Here is a 23,328-nt window from a genome sequence, read left to right as displayed (position 1 = left end):
ATCTAAAAACCCATGTGTTCAAATTTTTGCTTGCAAAAATAAAATCATCCAAGTGCACGAGAACACAGTTTACCTCACCAGAGACAAAATGTTTTAGCGTCCGACGGTAAAGTATGTACTTTTTTTATTTTTCTTTGGCTTTTTTTTTTTGGGGGGGGGCACATTTCAATTGAGTGTTTCATTGTTTTAGGTTTTAAAAGAAACAGAGGTGAACTAATTTTTGATGATGGTACAATTTAGCACTGGACCTGATTATAATACCGCACTTCTAATTCCAACGTATTGGGCATTGACCTTGGCGTGTCCAATCTACGGTAACTGTATTTCGATTATTTCGTGTGGGATGAATTCAAACTTGCTACAAATCGAAGTGAAAACAGCCACGTGAAATGAATTATGTATAACCTCCAAGTGTTGACTCGAATACTAACAATTTTCAGTCAATGGGTTCAGAGTTGGTATGGCTAAGTTTTCTCATCAGTTTACAAATTCTGGCCAGAAGAGTTGCAGTACATTCCCCGCCCCAAAATGATGTCCATTATTATTCATCAATTATGTTAATTCAACATCAAGCAGTAGTGTAATAGATTACATTGGACTCAAAATGTTTGCTGGCTTACTTGTCTCTCTCCATATTGGCAGATATTCATCCTGCTGGATATCCAGCATGATCTCCAGCCCATTTCCCATTCCCCCCTGCTTGGTTTTCCTGGATGTGGTCTTGTTCCCATTAAAGGTGTAGCATTTCCCATATCTGGTGTAAACCTGCCAGAAAACACAACCTAACATGAACTTGACAAATTCAAGGCGCTGACGGTGACTAGATGGGATGAGAACGAGATTGAAATGAGTGCAGAAAATAAGTACGGTAAGCTGACATTCTGTCCATGCAAGTGACTGAATGTCTCTCATGAACATCCGGATACGATTATTATCCACTGCTCACAATGGTTGTGATTAATTATGTTTTAATTGGGCTTGTTGCTGTTATTGTACAAATGAGCCCTGTCATTTGGGAAAAGTCAGGTTATGTTATATTATGATAAGGAACAAACACGTCTTAGAGTTCCACAGAGAAATGGGCAAAAAAAAGCATGGCAGTAAATTGCAGGAAAAGCAATCAGGTAAACCCACGGTCCCTCAAACTTTGATGTCAGCAAATAACAGTAAAATAAAACTGATGTTGCTGTGCTTGCTTGCAGTGCGTTTCTTGATCTGTGGGTTCGCCAGCTTGCTGTAGCACTTTGTCGCCGTGTTCCCTGACAGAGGCAAGGACGCCACTGGAGATAATAAATAGCCAAGATGTCACTTCTTATAGGCGCATTTCATTTTATGAAGAAGGAATCATTATCCAGTCCCTCAAGCAACTTCATTTGGGTTTAATCACAATGGCAGGATGATGAAATAGGGAACGGATCGACTGATTGAATTTCAAAAGTTGATTTGCTGGACTTCATGGCGTATATGCATAGGTAGATACATCACTCAACAACCAATCGCCAAGTTCAGCATCAGTTTGCATTGACCTGAAACGCGTATGCAAAGCTAAGTAAACTCCATCCAGTTATTGTTTCAAAGTGTGTTTTTGTGTATTTACGTTCAAAACATAGATCCAAACTTTCCCCGCACCATTATGTTGAATCCAATCCACTTTGAAATACTTTGAAGACATTGGAGTGGCAAAACCCCTTGCTGCAAACTCCCTTAATAATGTGCAATAATACACACCCATCGGCAAAAAACAAAACAAAACAAAAAAAAACAGTGGGGAAACAAAAGGCTCATTGTTGGTAGTGGTGGCATCCGCATCCCACTGAAATCTGTTTCCAATATTTTGTTGCGTATGTAATCGATCAAGACAACATGATGATCTGGTGGTTAGCACATCTGCCTGTGGTTGGCTAATGACGAGTCTAGGGTGTAGCCAACCCCTCGCCCAAAGTCAGCTAGGATCGGCTGTGGCTCACACTCACAAACGGTATAAAAAAATGGTTGTAATTGGGATGTTTCTGTGTGTGTATGATTTGCTATCATTTTACAGCACTAGAAATTACGTTGTACCTAATATACTGGCCTGTGAGTGTAAACCTTGATGGACGGCTAAGTAAGGCATTCATGACCACAGTGACAAAAATCCACTGGATTCGTTTAGTGAAGAAAACGTTGGCCGGTAAATGAAAGTGTTGGAGAAGAGGAAATGTCCTGGCAAGGGAGTCAACCAAGAACCCCCCCCAGAGACACAAATAACAATCATGCTGACGTCTGTGTTCTGACTTTGACATCAAACAGATCCGCCAAATGAGTGCACCGAGCATACAGTAAATTAAGGCTGTTTGCAAACCAACAAAAGACCTTATTTATACACCACCAATGTGTTTACTTCTGACAATAAATCTGAAGGTGCAGGGTACAGTCCTTGCCGAGGCAACTACGATTAGAGAAGGAAATATGAACCATGTAACGTAGGTTAAGGGGGATTTTTTAAAAAAATTTTTGCAGTAATTGCTTTGTGCCCTTTAAACAAAGTGCACAGTTTGTATAAAGGATGAGGCCAAATGTTTGCCTTCATAGGAAATGAATCCTGACAGTATGACTAAAATAAGACTTCTGCAATATAACACCTCCCGGAGGTGCTGCTGTGGAGGTTTCTGCATTGACCAACAAGGCCGGGACCCACTTCTTTGAGTGCGTCTTCCTGGAGGGCTTCATCTGATTGGATGTACTTTCAAACTATTTCAACCAACATTGTATAGCATCATATGAAGCATTAAATGTTGCCTACTCGGCATCCATTGCAGCCTGGTTGTCCTTGGAGGGGGGGGAATCCCCCATCTGCGGCCCCTTCTCTAGGGTTCTTATTTTTCCCCAAGATGTTTTTTTTTTTTCCTTGCACTACTGCGGGTTGAGATCAATTGATGTCATTAATATTTGTCAACTGTGGGCATGTGAAGCTCTTTGAGACTTTTTCTGTGATTAAGATTTATATAAATAAATTTGACTTGACTTGACATGTAAAAGCCAATATACCTTACGTGCACTGTATATTCGGTATTTTTACGTCTTGGCGGGAGGTGTCTGTTTCATGCTGGTTTGAACCTGGAAATTGATTTTACATCTGTGGAAAAGTTTCTGTGCATTGAATGGGCTGTAATTTGCATGCGATGGCGATTCTTATTTTGAAACAAGTAGCCCGGGACTTTCCACTCGTGAAATCCTCGAGTGATGTGTACAGTGGAGGCTTAAAAAGGTTCTGTTGATCCCGCCTTACCTCAATTGATTGCCGACTGTTGTAAAGGAAAAGTAACAGAAGCCATGCCAAGCCAAGCAAGATCCGTTCTGGAACCAGGAATGGAAAAGCCTGCTCAGGAGCTGCCAGATCCCCTGATCCAATTTTGGGGGGGGGAGAGTAACCAAGAGGACCATCATCTCATCAAGAGCATGCCCAGACATTGGTGGGGGGGCATACAGGTACAGTAAGTGTAAGTCATACATGCAGAAGTTGAATTAGCCTATATTGTAATTTTTCCACTTTGTTTTTTTTTTTGAAAGGATGATTTTGAATCCAGTCCTCAATGCTCATTTGAGAATTCTTACTCATTGCATTCCCATTTGCAGTCTTTTGTTTTTGAACTGAAATGTCCGTCATTGACAGCTGTGATTTCTAATTGAATTGTTTCTCTTATGTGTTTTTTTTGTGCATGTCCAGCGAGTATATTTAGAAGTCGGAGTGGGAACCCCAGAAATTCTAGTACGTGTCTGAGTGACATGTGCTGCTAGCTTGGAAAGGTTTAATCTCAATTTGGCTGTTGCAGAGTAGCCGAGGAGGTAAGCTTCACTTATCGCTGATCCTCTCAACCGTTCATTGACACACTTAAGTCCAACAGGCGGACTTCCCCTGATGGAACGGGCAACAGAGTTGAAGGAGGATTTTGCTTCGGAAATGCTGAAAAGTGCCACAACCAAGCACCTTGGGTCTGCTCTCAGCACTGGAGGACGTTGATATATTCATATGATTCCCCCTGAGACCATGGCAAGGTCTTCCAATTATTTTGCCTCTTCAAGATTTTTGGGGGGGCGCCCAGTGTGTTTTTTTTTTTTTCTTGGCTTTTAAATCCAGCTTCATCCTTCCCATCAGCAAAATAAATGGAGCATTTTCTCATGTTACACGGGTCTTTCCCCAAGGGGGATTTAGCACAACTGTTTACTGGCTGGTCCAAATCCAATAGATAAAAATGTTTTGTATTTTACCAAGTAAGTTAATAAAAAAAAAAATAAAAAAAAGCAAGGAAACTAAAATAGGTTGCATCATGGAGCTGAGATGTTCCTGCAAAACAACTAAAAATATAAATAAATCAGTTTACCATGACTAAGGATAAATATTTAACAACTCAGTCGAGACAGTGCCATCACGGCCCCCGCCCTCCTCTTTAACCTGCACCCGAGCAAAAGAGGACTTAACAGACAACAAAAGTGCACCACCTTCAAAGAATATGGCAACATAGACACGAAAAGAAGATGACAAATCACGATAAAGTAAAACCTAACCAGATTTTGAACTTAGCAGGGAATGTTATGAAAGAAAAACAAATGATTCATCATACTTGGAACAAAATAATGCAACTTTATACACCAAAGGGAGGCTCCCGTTGTCCTTCTTGATGCGCTTAAAAAAAAATGTATTCTACCAGAAATTCATAATTAATACATGATGATGTATTACGCATCCTGACTCGACAGCAGAAGAGATTTGGGGTGCTATGCTGTACGACATGCGGCCGCATCATACAGAAGGTGAAGCTCTGCATAATTCAAGTCATTGTGCGATAGTTTTGTGTCATGGGATATTCATGACATATGAACAGACCCAAGTAATCGTCTTAGAAATGTCTGTGTCCCTTCTCATTCCAGATGTTGACGGAAGCCCGACCAAACATCTGAAATTATATTGTTCAATGAATATATACAGTATGTCACAATGTCAATCAAAACTAAGCATAGTTAACTCCATAATGGCAGAATTTTTCATTATGTTTTCTGGATACAGAAATTGAAATGTCCATTATGTCACATTCCTGCCTTTCTGTTTTTTTTTTTGTCTCAAAGGTCCCCAGCGGTGCTACTTTTCCTCGGCTCATTCTTTCGCTGTTTATTAATTTTCGGCCAGTCGTACTTACTAGGTTAGGTGAGTACCGATACAGGTACTGGTTAATTTTAAGCTATCTCGAACTCATGGTGATACCGATACCAGACACGGCTACTTAAGGCCCCACAAAGTCTTCCTCGGCAGTAGTAGGCGCTATATTATGGCCGTTTGGCACATCAGCGAATCATCATCGGCGTCACAAAGAAAGCTCGTTGTTTACAGTTTTTCTGTGTTAAATCGGTATCGGTGAGTATTGAAACAAACAGTCAATATTTGCACTGGTATCGGTCAGAAAAAAGATGTTATCGAACATTCCTTTGTACTTAGGAGTACTTTCTGTTATTATGTATTCCTTTTCTGGTGTTAGAGTTCGTCTTTGTTTTTTGTTTGTTCGATACCTGCAGAACTGGTGAAAACCCACAGAAAAAATAAGCACTGGGCTAACATGAAAACTCCTCACTGGAGGGCCTGAACTGAGATTCGAACCTAGATTTAAGGATTGTGAGGCAGATGTGCTGACCACAGATGACAACCTCAGCAAAAACAAGAATAGGTTCTCTATAGAAAAAAAACAAAAATGAAAACATGGCCTTTTTTTTTCGGTTGGTTGCTGGAGAGGTATGTTTGCTTGACTTAAACATTTGACTAAAGGTGACATTTATTTATTTTGGCTCAGTTCAAAGCACATCAGTGTTGGCGCAAACCGAAAGATGGAATAGGATATCCGTAGATCCCTAGAAGGACACTAAATAGGAATCATTATTATAAAAAAAAAAAAAAAAAACACAAATATGCAATTGATTTAGCTCAGGTCTTCCACAATCTTGAAAAGCTGCAGTGCCCCTTGATTTAGCTCTTTTAAATCCTTGCGTTTTCTGTGATTAAACCGGGTTGAAATAATCCTTCATCAAAAGTCAAGCAGATTACTTTTATCATGGCTTCGCGCACTGAGATCACATGCTGTGGCTGGTAAACACAAATCTATCGTGACCTTCATAAGCACACTGTCGTCACACTGGGAGATCAGCGGTTGGCCTAAAGACAGGTCTAACTTTGGCTAAGTGACAAATCCGAACAGAGTGGGCCGAACATAAACTACAATTTCGGCATAGCCACTCACTATGTTATTGCGCACACATATTCCGCAGATCATTACACAGCTGAGTGTTTCAATTTCACTCGTAGCTTCTCATAGGGCAATCCATGCAAGCTCTATCATTTGCAATTAGTGGTTTGTCATCATTCTACCGCTGGGCGGAAAAACACGCGTGATAAATGTGATCATTTCCTCAAATAGTCATGACAAATTCAAATGAATGGGGAAGCATTAGGAGTAGTCCGCCGAGGCTCCCTGATTAATAGGATGATCATCCAACGTGATGAATTTGGCACTGTTCGGTGTTCACTCCGAGGGAGGTTTTCATAAAAAGCTGTTGTACCCACTTGACCGTTTGAAGCCGCGTACGTTTGGCTCCAGCGCCGCATAGAGTAAAATTAAGTCTGTTGTCAAACCTCCGGGGCTTGTTTCAGTCATCTTTGTGGGAGTTGTGACTCATCCCCTGCCCTCTTTCCGGTCCCCTCCAACAGAGCATCAAAAATAAGTTCAGCATCGCAGTCAGCGTGCAGCGCAGTGAGCAAGCCCTCCCTCGATGTTCCCATTTTTGTCCCACTGAGTTTTCCTGCCACTCACCCATGCACACTCATCTAATGGATCGGTGATAGATGCTCTTGAAATAACAGGTTGGAAATGGACAGGCTCTCCAGCACAATACAGCGACTCAGAAATAGAACTTCCATCTTTACAACTCTCACAGTTGCGTGGCGGCTTCCTGTGACCGCGGTCTGCACTAAATTCAAGGCCACAACCCCACCAGGGCGCTAAATGTGATTTGCAGCACATAACAGGATCACGGTTGGTTGAGTTGGACCCCCGCCAACATTCAGACGCCACTAATTTATCATGCCGAAGAATTGGTACGTTCAAAATTTCCAGTCGCAGATATGCCCCTTTTGGATTGAGCGGGTTGAAAGCACTCATGTCCGTTTGGATGATTTGTCTGATTTTTTATTTTCAACCCTGCTCAATCAGATAAGATAATACACAATAATCTATTCATCTATGCATCTTATTTTCCATACAGTGGGGCTTTGAGATATGACTTTGACTCAAAACACCCGTATCTCAAATCTTCCCCCTTTGAAATGAATGGAAAAACTTAAATTATCTCTGACTATTATTATTATTATTTTATTATTATTATCCATTTTTCATACAATAAAAAGACCATTAATGTTCATTAAAACATACAGTAATGACCTAATAGTAATGTAAATAATGAAATTTACATTCTTTGCTTCAGAACCATTGCCATTGTGTGCTCCTTGGCCGCCAGGGAGCAGTATACTGTAGACAGACACCCACAAAGGAGTTTCTGAACTACCTCTTTATTATTAATAATAATCATAATAAAACAACACTAAATTCATATGTAATATAGTAATATATTTAGCATTATTTATGAATTAAGGGTTAGGTCCAGCAACAGGGACTTTTTGGAATTTTTGTCTTAAACGTCATACCTGCATGGTGAAATCCATTTTGTGCAAGTTTTATAGGTTAAACTTCAATACAAAAATGAAAATATCTCAAAAACTTGATGTGCTAAAAAAAAAAAAGGTAAAGGCCTTTTTGCAATAAGCATCAAAAATGTGTTAAAGGACAGATCAAGTCATCTCTGATTTGCTGTTGACCAGTGTGACATGCCTCTGAGTACTGTTCTATTTACCTTTGTCTGCTAATCTGTATTGCTCCAACATATGTGTTCAAATTTCTGTTGCTTAAAGGGTCATGACTACGACACTAATTGTATTTATTAGCATTTTGTGAGCATTAGCTAAGCAGACTCTTCATTTTACATAATTTTCAAGCCTCATTTTATATAGTTTCATTCGATTTTGGACGAGTTATACACGACACTCAACACTCTGTTATGTGTCAAATCAAAAAGAAATTTGTCGCTTCATAGGGACTTTAAAGTGAAAAATCCTTTGCATCAGATATCGGCAGAACCAACTTCACCTGCTCGGTTTTTTCTTTAAAATGTTCAACTTTTATATTTTTCTTCCAGGTAGGTAACAAAAGGAATATATTAAGACAACACTGAAAAGAAAAATGTACAACTATTTGCATCTAACGTACTCAACATGTGAACTCCACAGAGGAAGGCCAGAAAAGAGATTTGAACGCACCCCTCAGTGCTATGAGACTGTTGCCCGACCACAAACTCACGATGCTGTTGCATGTCCCAATACTTTTGTCCATGCTGTTTTTATATCTATGCTGAGTTCACCTATGACACTCAGCAGGGTTGTTGTCGGCACTCATTATTTATTCTCCTATTCTATTTCAGCTGGAGTGGTGACTGTTTATTCCTCCGAGCCGCTTTAGCCGATGGCATTGAAGAGGTGTGGGTGCAGTACATTGACGGGGAATGTTTCAACAAATGTCTGTAAAGATAGCAAAGAACACATTAGCATCGCAGAGAAATGGGTGTTACGCTTTGCACTTCACCTCAAGTTGCCCTTCGCTGTTTGATGAGTGTGTCAGGAGACAGGCGGCGAGGAGAAACCCGCAGCTGAATCATCCCGCTTTGTGCGCTCGTCTACCTTTTGACTTTCTTTGTCTGCGGACATTCTCATATTCCTATTTAATCAGGGCACCTCCGTCATTTACACAGGATTTCATTTCCCACCTAAAATAATGAAAAAAAAAAAAACCCTCCCCAGAAGAAACTACGATACAGTTCCCGCAGCATCCTTTTTTATTTGTATTCATCAGAGCCAAGACGTCTAATCGGTTGGTTTTTCACAGCCCAACTTTGGGGGATATGTTGGACTGGGGCCACATGCTGTCGAAACATGGATGAAATGTCTGGAGAGAAGAGGCCGATATGCTATCTATGCTCAACATTATCAGTACGAATTATGGGAGAGACTTGGGGGGCGGGGGGGAGGGGATATACAGGCGCGCATAAATAATACTGAATGCAAATCGGAGTTGTGGAGTTGTGTTTTGCATATCAAATCGATACATGAGTTTGAGTATCGACAGCTGGCGGAAAGCAAGCCCGCCTCTCAGTCGAAAGGTTCTGGGTCGGAATCTTGTCTCCGGGCCTCCTGTGTGGAGTTTCTTCGTATGTCCTCCACAACAAATGCAGATGATTCAATAAAGACGACAAGAGTTTGCAGGTTATTCAGAATGATTATATATGTCCTGCTCTGCATTTGACTTGTGACTAGTCCAGGGTGTACCTTTCTGAACACCCGAAATCAGCTCCAACAGACATACTGAACACTGTGGGGCAAAAAATAGTGGAACATTTGGCCATTACACTTGAAAGGAACTGAAACTGGAAAAAAAAAGGAGTCGTTTAATCAATTTCCACTACTTCCGGAAGTTTTTTTTACACCACTGATCTTGTAAAGGTCAGAGGACTGTTTTGTCCTGAAGACAGTAGATCAGTGGTTCTTAACCTGGGTTTGATCGAACCCCAAGAGTTCGGTGAATCGGTCTCAGGGGTTCGACGGAGCCTTTGCCGTCGAGGTTAAGACACACCCAACTCAACATGTCATTTAGTTATGCCACTCCCGCTTGGCCATCATTGGCTGCAGATGATCACATTACATAGCTTGTCCAGTCAGTGCTCAGTAGTCAAGGTGTGACTGTCGTGATATTACGCTGTGTGATATTTTTAGAATGCTTTAATGCCTGCTATGTTGAGCAAAAAACAAACAAAAAATAAAGTGGTCAGACGCTTATGTACTTCATTGATTCACATGCATCGCAGACACGATGGGACTCAGCGTCCGATCTGCATGATTTGTCATGTCAAGTTGAGCAACTCTTGTCTCGCACCGGCAAAACTGAAGGAACACTTCTTGAATTTTTATTTTTCACTTATGAATAGTTCGATAAATACACATAAGAACTGGTTGGGTTCGGTACCTCTCATAAGGTTAAGAACCACTGCAGTCGAGAAACCTTAACTTGTTAATGTTACCCCCATCTGCCACACAGTTCTGAGATTCTATGTTCAAATCTCAGCTTTGACTTTCCTGTGTGGTAGTTTGCATGTTCTCTCCATGCTCGTGTGGGTTCTCACGCGGTACTTCTGACTTACAAAAACATCCAAAGACTCAAAATTATATCTGGCCTATCCAGGGTGCACTTTTTTTTTTTTTTTTTTGCTGTAGAAAACATAAAGCTGGATGTATTGTCCCGGGTGGTCTATTGCCATGCAACATTTTATTCACAAGATGGTGCAATAAGTGCACACACTTATCCGGCCAAAGGCTTATCTTATCTGGATGTTTCTCCCACAGAAACAATATTTGCCAGGATAGCATGAAACATATATGAGAACGCGGGGGTGGGGGGGTGGGGGGCGTGTTTTTCATTCTACACGAATCATCGAAACAAACAAGCCTGATAATGGTTTTGCTGTGGGTTGTTAAAGAGCCTGTTTGGAGCCAAAGCATATCTCACAGATCATTAGACAGAGCTGGACGCCGAGCCAGATTCCAGGGAAGTTTGACCTGAGGGTAAATGCCACCTATCTGGTCTAATGACAGCCACTGCACATGAATTAAAGGGAAAATAATTTACCCTTTCGTGCACCCTGTAACCTGATAACATGATAAGTTGTCCAATGCGGTAACCGCTGTCCCTGAAAGGGTTAAATAAGACATTTAAGGACTAACTGAAAGATCTAACAGAAACCTTTCACAGGTTTTTCTTTTCTCCTTAACTTCCTTTCTTTCTTTCTATTATTTGTTGACGTGCACCACTGAGAAGACATTCATGAGATTTTTAACTAAAGAATTACCGCATTTCTTCTAATATATATTAAAAAAGTTTATAAGTAATCCAGGCACATCCGCATAAAATTGGTGGTGTACACATCTCAGCTTTTATAAAAGCTCATGTAAAACACACGCGCACACACACACACTTACAGACATACATTTTTAGTGTTTCATCATCAAATGTGACATTAGGAAAAGCTCCCCCCCCCCCCTGTTTTTTTTAGAAGCTTTTTCCTCTATTTCTGTTTCGGCTGCTCTGTCGCAAAACAACAAAAACAAAGGAAGTCGGTGAAGACGGTAGACAAACGGAAGCGATAGACTATTAAAAAGTGAAGGGAGGAAAGCAACAATGTCTGCACATCAGAGATGAACCCAATATTTGGCCCGGCTGCGTGGCGGCATGCCACCTGCCCAGATGTTTGGCATGTGAACTGTATTTGCGCCAAACGGGAGTCAGGAGGGCACACATTGCAGGCAGAGGAGGATTCTGAAAGCTCAAAACGAAGCCGGAGAAAAACACACTTCAAGGCGACAACATTAGTTACATGTATACGTTACAGTAAAAAGAGGACGAAAATTCTTTCATCAAGCTATCTTGCAGCTATCACACGCGGACGCACGATCATGCGTAGAAGGTGGTTTCCTAGTACCCACTTCATATTGGCCCTTTTAAATCATCTGAAAGTGAAGATCATCTTGCAGTTTCTTTGAAATGTACTTTGCTTCCGCCATGTAGACCAAATGCCTCTCCTGTGCTGAATTTAAAAGGGAATCATGAGTTGACAAAAAACAGCCATGTTCACTCCCATAACAGCGCAAACTCCCATTTCTACCTGGACGTGTCTGCGAAAATACCAAAAGAACGAACACCTCACCTATGTAGACTGACATGAAAATAGAGCCTGTTAAGTACAGTTCAGTTGTATTTAACTTTTAAGTGGTACACCACATTTGTGTTTAATCGCTCAGAATTAGTCATGATCAGATATCTATAATTGACCCGTATGCATCAATCAGACTTGGTTCACTGAAAATGTACCTTTGTTGTCAATCATTTGCTCAAAACTCTGTGTTCATAATCAGGTTAGTATGTGTTTTAAATGAGAGTTTTGTCAAATTTGACTTCAAAAAGCATTCGCTCATTCATTGTATTAACAGTCATGCAGGAGAACCCTTATAAGTGAAAATCACGAGCCCCTCTGCCAAACTCAGGAATGGTCTGGCACTGTAATAGGACAGCCAAGTAATTTCTGAACAGGACTACCACAATGCCATTTTATGAAGTTATTATCAATATCTGGCATATACACAGCTGTACTCTTTCATTTTATGCTGCTTAAATTTGTTTTTTTTTCCCCCAAACATTTCCCATCAAAGCTTAGAAGGCAACTAGCATTTACTCCATCCGCCGTTCGAAGTCGATGACATGGTCTCCACCCTTTTCCGTTTTTCATTATGTAGTAACCTAATATGCACTGTTGATATCCTGCAGACAAAGCTCAGCTTGGCTCACAAGGAGTTGTTGTTGGGCTCAACGTCTTGTCAATCCCCAAGCATGCCGCCTGCGCTTTGACTGCCAGTTAAAGAAGTTGCTTGCGGTCTGCTCGCGCAATAATCGAAGGCTTCCTGTGGCTACACACTGCACTGTCATTTTGCTTTTGATCTCCTTGGAACGGACTAAATTGCTTGTTGGTGCGGGGCAATCTCTGCCTCGGAGCGAGGCTGCGACCATGTACGGTACGCTTTACCTGAGCTGCAACACAGGAAGTTACTCAACTGAACTTTTTGAGCGCTGAATGACAGCAGACACACATACATACAAGGTCATCTTGAGATTGTTGATTTGTCGGTGGTAATATTATTAACGTAATGTATTGTAATTGATCGATGCAAAAAATATATATATTCGGCCTACTCACAATGTATTATAGGGCTGCATAAGACTCAGTCTGAATGCTCAACTCAACTCAACTGTATTTAAAGCCATATCTGCCATGTAGTGGTGGATGGTGATATTACAACTTAAAACAAAAGTCAATGCCTATTTGCCGTTCGGCACCATGGAAAAAAGTACAATGTCTTTTCATCATCATGTTTTGGATTTATAAAAAAATAAAAACTCAACTCAACTGTATTTATAAAGCACTTTCAAACAGCCATCGCTATCGCTATCGATATATATATATATATATATATATATATAAGAAAGGCTGCACTGAGATTCAACAAGACTATAACTGTCACCGTTCGTGCATCCGTGTTCAGTCTTATATCATGTAGTAATTACCGATAAGTAAGAGCTGTCACTGTCCTGTAATGAGGTTGGAAATCTGCTATTTATCAAAAGGACTGCTTGAGGTCATCAAGTTGCTGAGGTGATTAAGCAGGCACTTCAGACATGCAACTATTTGTATATAAGTAAAAAAAACACAAAAAAACTATTTTCCACAAGATTTCCCCTTAAAGGGCCTTCCAGGATCATGAGTTTTACAGTTATTATAAGAAACATGATTTGGTTTGTTCTCCTGAAGGTACAACATAGCTTCTGTGTGTTGCTTTTACAGCATGCTTTTATATGAGCCAATTTTCACCTCGGAACTCATAACACATGACTTATTACAACAAAGCCATTACTCTGAAAACTAGCTGTGCTTTCCGCAACTTTGCCCAAGATTTATAATTTGCTGCGACAGATGTCAGGAACAGAGCATGTTTATTTTATTTCAGCCGCGCTGTGACAGCAAGCTGAAAAATACACCTCGGTACACACCAGACGACTGGTGTCTGTGAACACTGCGCCGTGCGTGCCTTATTAGCATGTGGTAACGATTACACAATTCCATGCATTGGGAAACCAGACGGAAAGAAAAATGGTTTTGTTTTCCTTGATTGAAAGGAGCTTTGGATTTCCAGCTAACCTAGCTGATCATCTCACGGCGAGAGAGACTCGGTGTGGGAGTGATTAATTTAAAATTAGTCGCACTGTTCCCAAACAGTGGCTTGGAAATTCAGAACAGCTCGCTCTCAGACACATTTTTAGAAATAGGCAGATAAGATTTCCGTTGTCGTTTTAATTTCACTCGAAGACAGGTGGGCAGGAACTCCTCACTATTTGCTTACAGTCAATTCAAAAGTCAGTTTTCCAAAAGAGTCTCCTCTCAGGCTAGATTGTTTACACTCCGACAACATCAGCATCATGACACGACCCACCACCATGTCCTCTGTCCTGAAATTCATCTCACAACAGATCAGAGACAAAAACAGCGTGAGGAGGTTTTTTTTTTTTGTTTTGTTTTGTTTTTTTTTGTCTGAAGCAAACTCCAACAAAGAAATGATAAGATTACGGCCGCCGACTTCTATTTGTTTAATTCCTCTCCGTTGTCTGTTTACTCCGCAGCGCTGTCTGATCAACACTGCAGTCAATACATCAGCAAGCACGGCGAAATGAAGAAATCAATGTCAGTGTATTCTCATGGCACTTCCATCTCTGCCAGCGAGCCCTCATACTGAGATGGAAAGTCATCAGGTGAACTTACCCAAAGGGGATAGACACCTTGTATTGATGTGTGAAGGGTTGCTCCGAAAAGTCTGAGTAAAAGTGAAGGATTACCCAAGCAAGCATGTCTTCCTCCAACGCGGTCCACAACACTGGCTTCCCCCCTTTTTGATGGGTCATTAAAAAAAAAAAAAAAAAAAAAAAAAACAGACGAAACAAACAACAAGAGAAGTTAGGAAGGACCATCCATCAATCCTACTTGGTTTTTCACTGTTGTTTGCTGAGCTGCACAGAAAATTCGGTCTGATGGAGTTTGACTGCTGAAACCCACTTTTATTTTGATATATTCAACATGACCAAAGCGTTGTTGTTAATCCGTCACGAGTTACTACACTGAAAAAAAAAATGCTGTTGAATTTACTCAATTTTATTTCGTCATCTGGATCCAGATACATTTGTTTAAATTAGATATACTGTCAGCGGCACGGTGGTCCAGTGCACGTTAGCACGTCGACCTCACAGTGCAGAGGTACCGAGTTCAATTCCACCTTCAGCCTCCCTTTGTGGAGTTTGCATGTTCTCCCTGGGCCTGCGTGGGTTTTCTCTGGGTACTCCGGTTTCCTCCCACATTTCAAAAACATGCTTGGCAGGCTGATTGAACACTCTAAATTATCCCTAGGTGTGAGCGTGAGCGTGGATGGTTGTTGGTCTCTATGTGCCCCGCGATTGGCTGGCAACCGGTTCAGGGTGTCCCCCGCCTACTACCCGAAAACAGCTGGGACAGACTCCAGCACCCCCAGCAACCCTTGTGAGGATAAAGCGGATTGGAAAATGGATGGATGGATGAAGTTGCTCAATAGTTACACAGCACTTACACTGTGCAACCACTTGACAAAAATAAAATCACCTGCATCCAGATAGATTTTTTTTGAGTAGATGTGTAGTTTACTTCGAGTATATCATCATCCAGATTATTTTCTTTCACGCAACCACTTAAAGAAATATAACGAATTAAATTAAACAAAAACTTTTTTCAGTGTCACAATAGGCACTTTTGGAAACTCTATTTTTCAGTGAAGACAAAAGAAAATTCCCCAACCTGTAATATTTATTGTAATTTGACTATATTCATCTCCTTCGTCATGTCGGTTAATGAGGCTATATGTCGTGAAACACTTTTAACCAGGAATGATCAGATACTTCAGAAACCTCTTGAAATAAATTGATCTTGTCAAAGAGATCAAGGCAACACCAGGACAAGTGTTGAGACTTAACCTCAGGAGAATCTAATTATTTCCAGTTCTACGACCGGTCCATCAAAGCCATTAGGGACCTTCCAGTCAAAGCTGTTCAAGGCCAACTGTATCGTCACACAAAATAGTCTTAAGTCACCAATTGTTGTTGTTGTTTTGTTTTGTTGTTGTTTTTTTTGTGGAACAATAACAAGGCAGGCTCATCATAAAGTGGGATTTTCATTGGGCAGAGACAATTTCTATTCCCTTAACCAACAGCTTTGTTATTTCACAGGCCTGACTCAGAAAACAAATAAGTGCAACATTCTATATGTTGTCACTTGTATGTCTGCCAACCAGTCGGCAGTTTAGAGCAGTGAAAGGGCAGCAGGCCCCATTAGCGGCTGGCTTTCGTATCCCGTGCAGAGAACGCACAGCGGTTTGCTATGCTGGGACCGAACACTGAACACTAATGCCGCTTTTACACTCACAAAACTACAAACTACATTCGCGTGGGGTTCTGACAGTAGAAATAATCTTGCACATCGGAGCGAATCATTAGAAAACGCAATTGCGGCCTCTTAAAAGTGTGAATTTCACAAATTAGGTGAGGATGTTAAGATTAACCAATTAAACAGCAACTGTAAAAAAAAATAAAAAAAGCCTCATGGCGTAATGTGGGAGAAAAGAGTCACGGGAAAGCGTTTGCTTGCCTCCTGCAGGGTCCGCTGCACCCTAAAACATTATATCCCCTTCTGATTTTCATTTATTATTACATAAATCATCTCGGTATCATACTTGAGACTGTCCACACGTTTGTTTCACCCCTGAGCGGTGACCTCAATACACCAAGCAGTCTTTTACACACGACTGAGCCATGGGTGTAAACAGATAAATATGAGGAGTTGACCTCACAGAAATTCCCACTTTAATTAATGCCAGGTCCCCTCACTGTAATTTCACATTTCCTTTATTAGAAATTTGAAAAAGTGTTCTCTCAAGAGACTTTGCGAGTCACAGGGAAATTGTGGCACAATATGTTTTTAATTTCCCAGGAGATTCTTGCACAGCAACTATTTAACGACAGGGCAGCGTTGCTGAATGGGGAAACCAAACATAATGCTTTCTTTCCTTTTGTAATGGGGCTTTGGCACCAACATGAAATATTCAGCCTATACAGAAGGGTCTTGACTGGCGACGACGCACATTTATTTATGGTCCCTCTGGTGCGACCTGCGCCGACTGCTATACTGAAGGAGATGTCTGTATAATTCACCTTCAACTAGTAAAATAAACTTTGAGATCTTTTTTAGATACTTTCCTAACAATGATGAAATCACTTTTTAAAATTTATTGGTGCAATAAAGCCAAACGCAGTATGTGGTGCTTACAATGTCCAAGCCAAGCAACAGCTTAACATGATCATCAGCCTTATAACATTTTTAATTCCCTGTAACTTATGCGGCCATTTTTAATAAACATGTCACATCTTTTTAATGAGACCTAAACACACCATTAACAAATTCATAAAAATCTCAGTTGGATGAATCTTTCATATGGGTGGGGTGAAAATACTCCTCAGAGTTCAAGGGCAGTTGTTTGATATAATCTTTGTGATCTGAACACAGACCCTCGTCTATCTTGATTATCGAATTACATGAAAAGTCCTTGATTGACTTCAAGTTCAAATTTGACAAGAAGAGCTCATTGAGTTGCAAAGAAGCCGTTTGAAGCCTTCATTGCCTACACTTCACATTTTAATGTGCCGGGTTACTGTCTCCTAATGTGCTTGTAATATACTGCATGCTCCTCAAGATGACACAAATCAATAGATACACTAATCCGCCTGTATCCACTGGGGCAATCTCTTATCCTTCTGGATTTTCACACACTAACCTAAAAATCCGTGGAGTGTTCTTAGGGGCAAGTTTCTTATTCCTGTCAGAAGTAGAGGGGATTATGCATGATACTTAAAGCTTCACCCACTTCGAGTTCAACTTTTTTTTTTTTTCCCCAGCAAGAAGAGAGAAACTAAAAGGCCAGTTTTGCTTTTGCTGACATTAGTGAGTGTGGTAAACAAACAGAGGTTGTGCAAAGGTCTCCATCAAAGTGTCAGATAAAATGCGCAGTTTTTCTTTGCTCGTGTCTTTGAAAGGCTGTTATGATGCCTTAAAACAGAACTTTCTATTTGTGTCAAAGTGAAAGAGACGTGCCGGCTGAGCAGAGAGCATCATATTGTGTTCCAAACAGAGATGTTATTATTTCTCTAAACTGGTTATAATCACGTGTCCTGTGTGGCTGCCCTTCTCGGATGATAAAAGCACAGTTCCGCCAGCTGTTTGTGACCAGTCTTGGCACTCCCGCAAGGCTAAGAAATACTGCAACCCACAGGTGTTAAGTTTATACAGTTTGAAAGGTGTGTCTGGGGCATCTTTGATTACGCCGCAGAGGATTGCTTCTTCCTTTTAGTCCATCTGAAGCAGATTTGGTTACCAAGGCAACCAAGGTTATGGATATCTCGATCCGATGCTCGTGTTCAACAGGGTCTCAGGACAAAGAAATAAACATTCGCAACATTGGTGCCCTTCAGGGTCAGTGAAGTGACAGCAAGGGATCCATGATGTGGTTGTATTTCACATCTTTTCATCATTTTTAATGGATATCTCAAATACCCTCCTCCATACAGCTTATCTTGTGCAAGGTCATAGAGGTCTGCAGCATACCACACACAAACTTAGCGCCACCGACAATCAAGCGTCTCCTCCCCCAAACCAGAGGTTTACTGTAGTGTGTTACAAATACTGATGTGCGAGAAGCATTATGGTGCCATCGGGCAGAAAATCTGGCAAAGAGGAATTGTATAAGAAAAAAAAAAAAATCAACTAAAAACTAAGCAAACTGTTCGCTTATCTGGTAGTTATACATTGCGGCTTTAACCCTCGTTATACTTTATTGGGTGTGTCAAAGGACAAGTAAGTATCAGGTGTGACCAGCGTTTAGAGTTGATAAGATTAATGATTGTAGCCTGTGGATTGTTGTTCCACTCCGCTTGAATGGCTGTGTTAAGTTGATGGATATTGACAGGAACTGCTGGAACAATATACTGAATGCATATGCCACTTCAGATCATCGCAAATAGGCTCACATGACATGCCCGGCGAGTGTGCTGGGCATAGAAAAGCTGAATGTATTTAGCTTCCAAGAATTGTAATACAGATGATTGTAACATGGGCTTTGCATGATGATAATTGCAACTCAGTTTGATGTTGATGGAAGTCTTGGATCTTTGACTTCAGCTCATGAAAAATGGATGCAAAACAACGGTGTTGCATCTATATTTTTTTTCTCAATATAGGCCTAGCTTATACAAAACTCAACATGACCGGTTGCTCCTGTATTTGCATCCGACAATAGTGAAAAGTTGAGTTAGCTACTAAATTCAAAATCCCAGCGCCTGTCGCTCAGCCAAAGTTGGTGTTGACAACACACAAAGATTTACGATGTTAAATATTGGACAGCTTTAACATTTGCAATTGTCGGGCCATCCATTTTCTCAGTACATCCACGCGCTACTGTTAACACAATCCATACCACAATCATAGCTAGCTAGCTAGCTAGCTAGCTAACCAGATAGATAGATCAAAAGTCGCACCTTTCCCCAGGCTCAAGAGTAACCTGATTATCGATGTATGCGTCCCATTTTAGGTTGAGTGACTACAAAGATGGGCTCCACGATATTCCCAATCCTTTTAGACAGAGAAGCGATTATATCTCTGACTGAAGATATTTGACCTGAATCCTGTGTTTACTTCAGTGATGCTCTTAACAGAGCTTATTCTCCATTGGCGGCTTTCAGAATTGCCACTTCTGCTCTCTCTTCATCAAATGATGATGTTTTAGAAGCATCCAAAAGAGGATAAAACAAGGCGTCTGATTGACGGGAACTCTTTTCTCCCAAACCTTGAACTGTACATTAAAGCACCGATTCTTGTCTCAAGTCACATCTAAAAGAGCTTGGGATATGATATTGTCACAGAGTCTGCCTGTAATTGAATGGAAAATCACAAGACCAGGGCATATTGCAAAGGAAACTTCCCGAAGACAACAAGATTTGCACCCAAGTCACAATTGCGGTCGACATGAATGGCGTCCAAGTCAAATCCCCCTTCGTATGCGTCTTGTTGTGTCACAGCGAGTCCAAATTCCCCCATCAGTCGGAGCGGTGGGTGACACGATCCTCGACAACTTTTCACATCAGCGGAGGGATTAGAGGCATAAGGTTTACGCTGGCCTCGCCTGGATCCGGGATAACATTTCTGATTCAGCAATTTAAACTAATTTCAAGGCTGGCTCTGCAGCAATTTTCTGGATCAATGGAATGTCATAGCACTCTTGGTCACCGGCTCTTATCACAGCTAGAGAACACACAAGGATGCCATGCTAATTTAATGCTTTGAAGGCTTGGAGGGGCTGCACACCCTTACCTGTGATGTAATGCTTATAGTTTTGACCTGGAAATCATCGAATTTATGAGTCAAAGCGTGCACATGAAAAGAAGCATTGGAAGCCACATTGTAAGTCATTGTTCATAAATCATCATTTTGGAGCAATCAATCATATTAAGAACAACAAAAAAAGGGACAGAAAAGACATTGTCAAATAGGACAAAACCAATGCTGAATTACAATACAATTAAAAATAGTAATTCAGAGCGTGGTGATATTTTCCTTGTGTTTGAAGTCATGGGTCATCTGTGCATAACTGCTCAAACTATTGCCATTACTTTTTGTTGGGAATTATTGAAGGATGATCCCGGCAAACGGTGTGGATCAGAAACTCGCATCCACTTTACTCTTGAGCCTGATTTCTCACCCTTCTGAACAAAGTCTATAAAGGTATGATCTGGGATGTCTCCGAACGCTTCTCCTGAGCCATCACCTGTTTTTTATATTTAATTTTTTATCTCCATAATTTTGCAAGGATTTATGGATGACCCTTACGAACAAAATTCTGGCTGACGGAAAGTGGCTATGAGAGGATGTACAACTATTTGGCCTTTTTGGAAGGTGGTCTGCGCCGCATTGGCTTTGGGCGAATATTTGAAATGTATCACCCTCTATTCAAATTATGTAAATAAATGCATTTCTTTCCATTTTGATACAAATGTTGAACATACATTCGTATTTTTCGATTTAGATTTCATTCCAATAACTGACATCTGGCCATGTTTTTTTTTTTTTTTTTTTTTTTTTTTTTTAACGCCCTGAACATTAGAGCATGAAATAAAGAAACCATTTCCATACTGCTGCTCCAGGGCTGGTCTTTATCTCTTTGACTATGTTGTGATGCTTCTGGCTTTAATCTTCGAAAAAACAATATTTGTTGTCGCTGAAACATCAAGCTATTAAATGTGACAAGTATCAAGACAAAAAATGCAAAGATACTGTCTGACAAAATGGAGAAAATTTGAACGACGCAAAGACTTTTTTTCAAGGGATGAGCTATTTCATAAGTGATTTGAGACAACACACGAAAATGCACCTTTTCTTGCGGGGGGGGGGGGTAGGGTTCCTCTGGCATACCCAGTTCCATTTTCTTTTATTTCAATTGAAAATGGCAGAGCAAAGCCGCATAGGCCGAGGAAGCAATTTCCCCAACTACATGACAGCTGTCTAAATACATGGTGGCAAATGTTGGAGGAGAACCGGAGGAGGAGGTAGGGGGCAGATAAGGGGGTGAAAGACACCATGGTGGTACTGGCGGAGTAGCGAGGTTAATCCTGCCGTTTAATCTGTGGTCGGTGGGAAAGGGGGGGGGGGTCTTATCTCTGCTGCCTGCTGCCGTTGTGCTCTTCTTCAGCATCCAGCATCCCTGACAGTGTGACATCATTCAACGCAAGGTGGCGAGAGGCTGGCTGGGGTGAACAGGAAGGCCTACGCCTCGCCTCTTGCATACCCTGTCATGTGATGTGGCTTGGTGACGGCCGCGGGAAGTTAGATGGCGCTGATTCTGTACATCCGCTGGGACCGAGCACTGACAACATCAATTTCCATGTTTCGGTGCAGCGGCGATGAGGTGGGGGGGTGGTGGGGTAGAGCGGTGAAAAATGCTGGAACTCGTTGGCCCGCAATCTGACGAGAAGTAGCACACCGAACAGCTGTCAACTACCCCAAGGCAGCAAAGAAACAACACAAATTCCGTGTGGACACACACACAACATGTTTGCTAGCGTGGCTATTTGTGAAAAGACTGAAACACGAAGCACCATTTCTCCAGAATGGACGAGTCTTTACAGTTCAGCTTTTTGCTCTGCTTTGTTTTTCGCTACAATTGTGTAGGGACTGTCTGCCTACAGCAAGATGTTCAAGCTGCTATTATTAACAATAAACAATTAACAGAGCTTCACGAATGAGGAGGATATACATCTTGTGATGCTCATCAGCACTTGACCCTGAATTTAGGAATCAGCCTTGAATCAAATGCCTCAAACAAAGCATGCAAAAGAACATTTCCCATACATTTCTCCTCATTTGAGCCGCAAGGGAGCTGTAGCAATTTTTAGGAGCGGTTTCTGGCATGTGCATTATGTGAGGCCCAAAATTAAAAGTAATTTCTACATGGAGTTATAATCGATGTTGTAATGGCTTGCGATGACCCCTTGAGTAGAGTCCTTCATTTTTTTTCCAAGCCGAACCAAACTGTAATCATCAGTCGGTCAGTTTGTCATGTTATTTTAACCGTGCTTCTGTCAGTAAATTTGAGATCATCATCATGGCCAGTTAGTGAACTATAAAAAGACATTTTCGTACAGGGAGACATTCAAGCTCGCCTGCCAATCGAAGCCGATTTTGGACGAGAGGGGTACATCCTGGACTAGCTAGCCTTTCACACTTCCATTCACACCTACGGACAACTTAAAGTATTCAATGAACATAAAATTCACATTTTTGCCATGTGGGTGGAAGCTGAAGTACCTGCAGAAAACTCACAAAGCAAAAGTTACGATTGGAACGAACCTCTTGACTCTGACGTCGCCAAGCCACTGTGTTACCGTCCCCAAAAACATTTTTTAAAATGACATTTACTCAAAGGGAAGCAGTTTTCCCCTGTTTACCAAAGTGCAGCATGTGGAAAATGTCTTCCCGATGGTTTCGCCCATCGGTCACTGTGATACATGTAACATATACATTTTCCCGATTGGTTTATTTAAGCATGAAGTATTTGGCAGGAGGCTGACAGGAATCAATTTGTGATTGTTTTTGCATCAAGTTGCGTCGATGACCTTGAGTGAAATGGGCTCTCAACCACTAAAGCTGTCATGTGTTTTGCATCATGTCATTGCAGAGACAACTAGGATGACTCAAAGGTGCGTATCTCACGTATACACTATAACCATGCAATGACTGCATCACAGAGCGAAAGAGTCATTCTTCTGTCATTCCACTTTCATTTCCCCTCATTTAAAAGGAAAATGTTCTTTGGCAAAATATATGAAAAAGAAGGTATGTTTGTGAACATTCGGGCAAATGGATGGCGTTTTGATTGTGATCTTGCACTTCGTGTCAGAAGCTAAGGTTCTTTTCAAACCCAGA

The 23,328-nt window shown here is 41.1% G+C and overlaps 1 protein-coding gene across 1 annotated transcript in view; it reads right to left on the bottom strand.

Moving 5' to 3' along the window:
- Nucleotides 1-23,328, bottom strand: part of asic4a (acid-sensing (proton-gated) ion channel family member 4a) — an 83,805-nt gene that overhangs the window by 16,089 nt on the left and 44,388 nt on the right. The window contains exon 2 of the mRNA XM_019882531.1: nucleotides 621-765. Within this exon, the coding sequence (XP_019738090.1) occupies nucleotides 621-765 (145 nt within the window). The remainder of the gene's footprint in view (nucleotides 1-620; nucleotides 766-23,328) is intronic.

The sequence above is a fragment of the Hippocampus comes genome, unplaced genomic scaffold, assembly GCF_001891065.2.
Source record: "Hippocampus comes isolate QL1 unplaced genomic scaffold, H_comes_QL1_v1.1 scaffold111, whole genome shotgun sequence".
Taxonomy (NCBI): domain Eukaryota; kingdom Metazoa; phylum Chordata; class Actinopteri; order Syngnathiformes; family Syngnathidae; genus Hippocampus; species Hippocampus comes.
The sequence above is the reverse complement of the archived record's forward strand: the minus strand, read 5'-3'. Positions and strand labels throughout refer to the sequence as shown.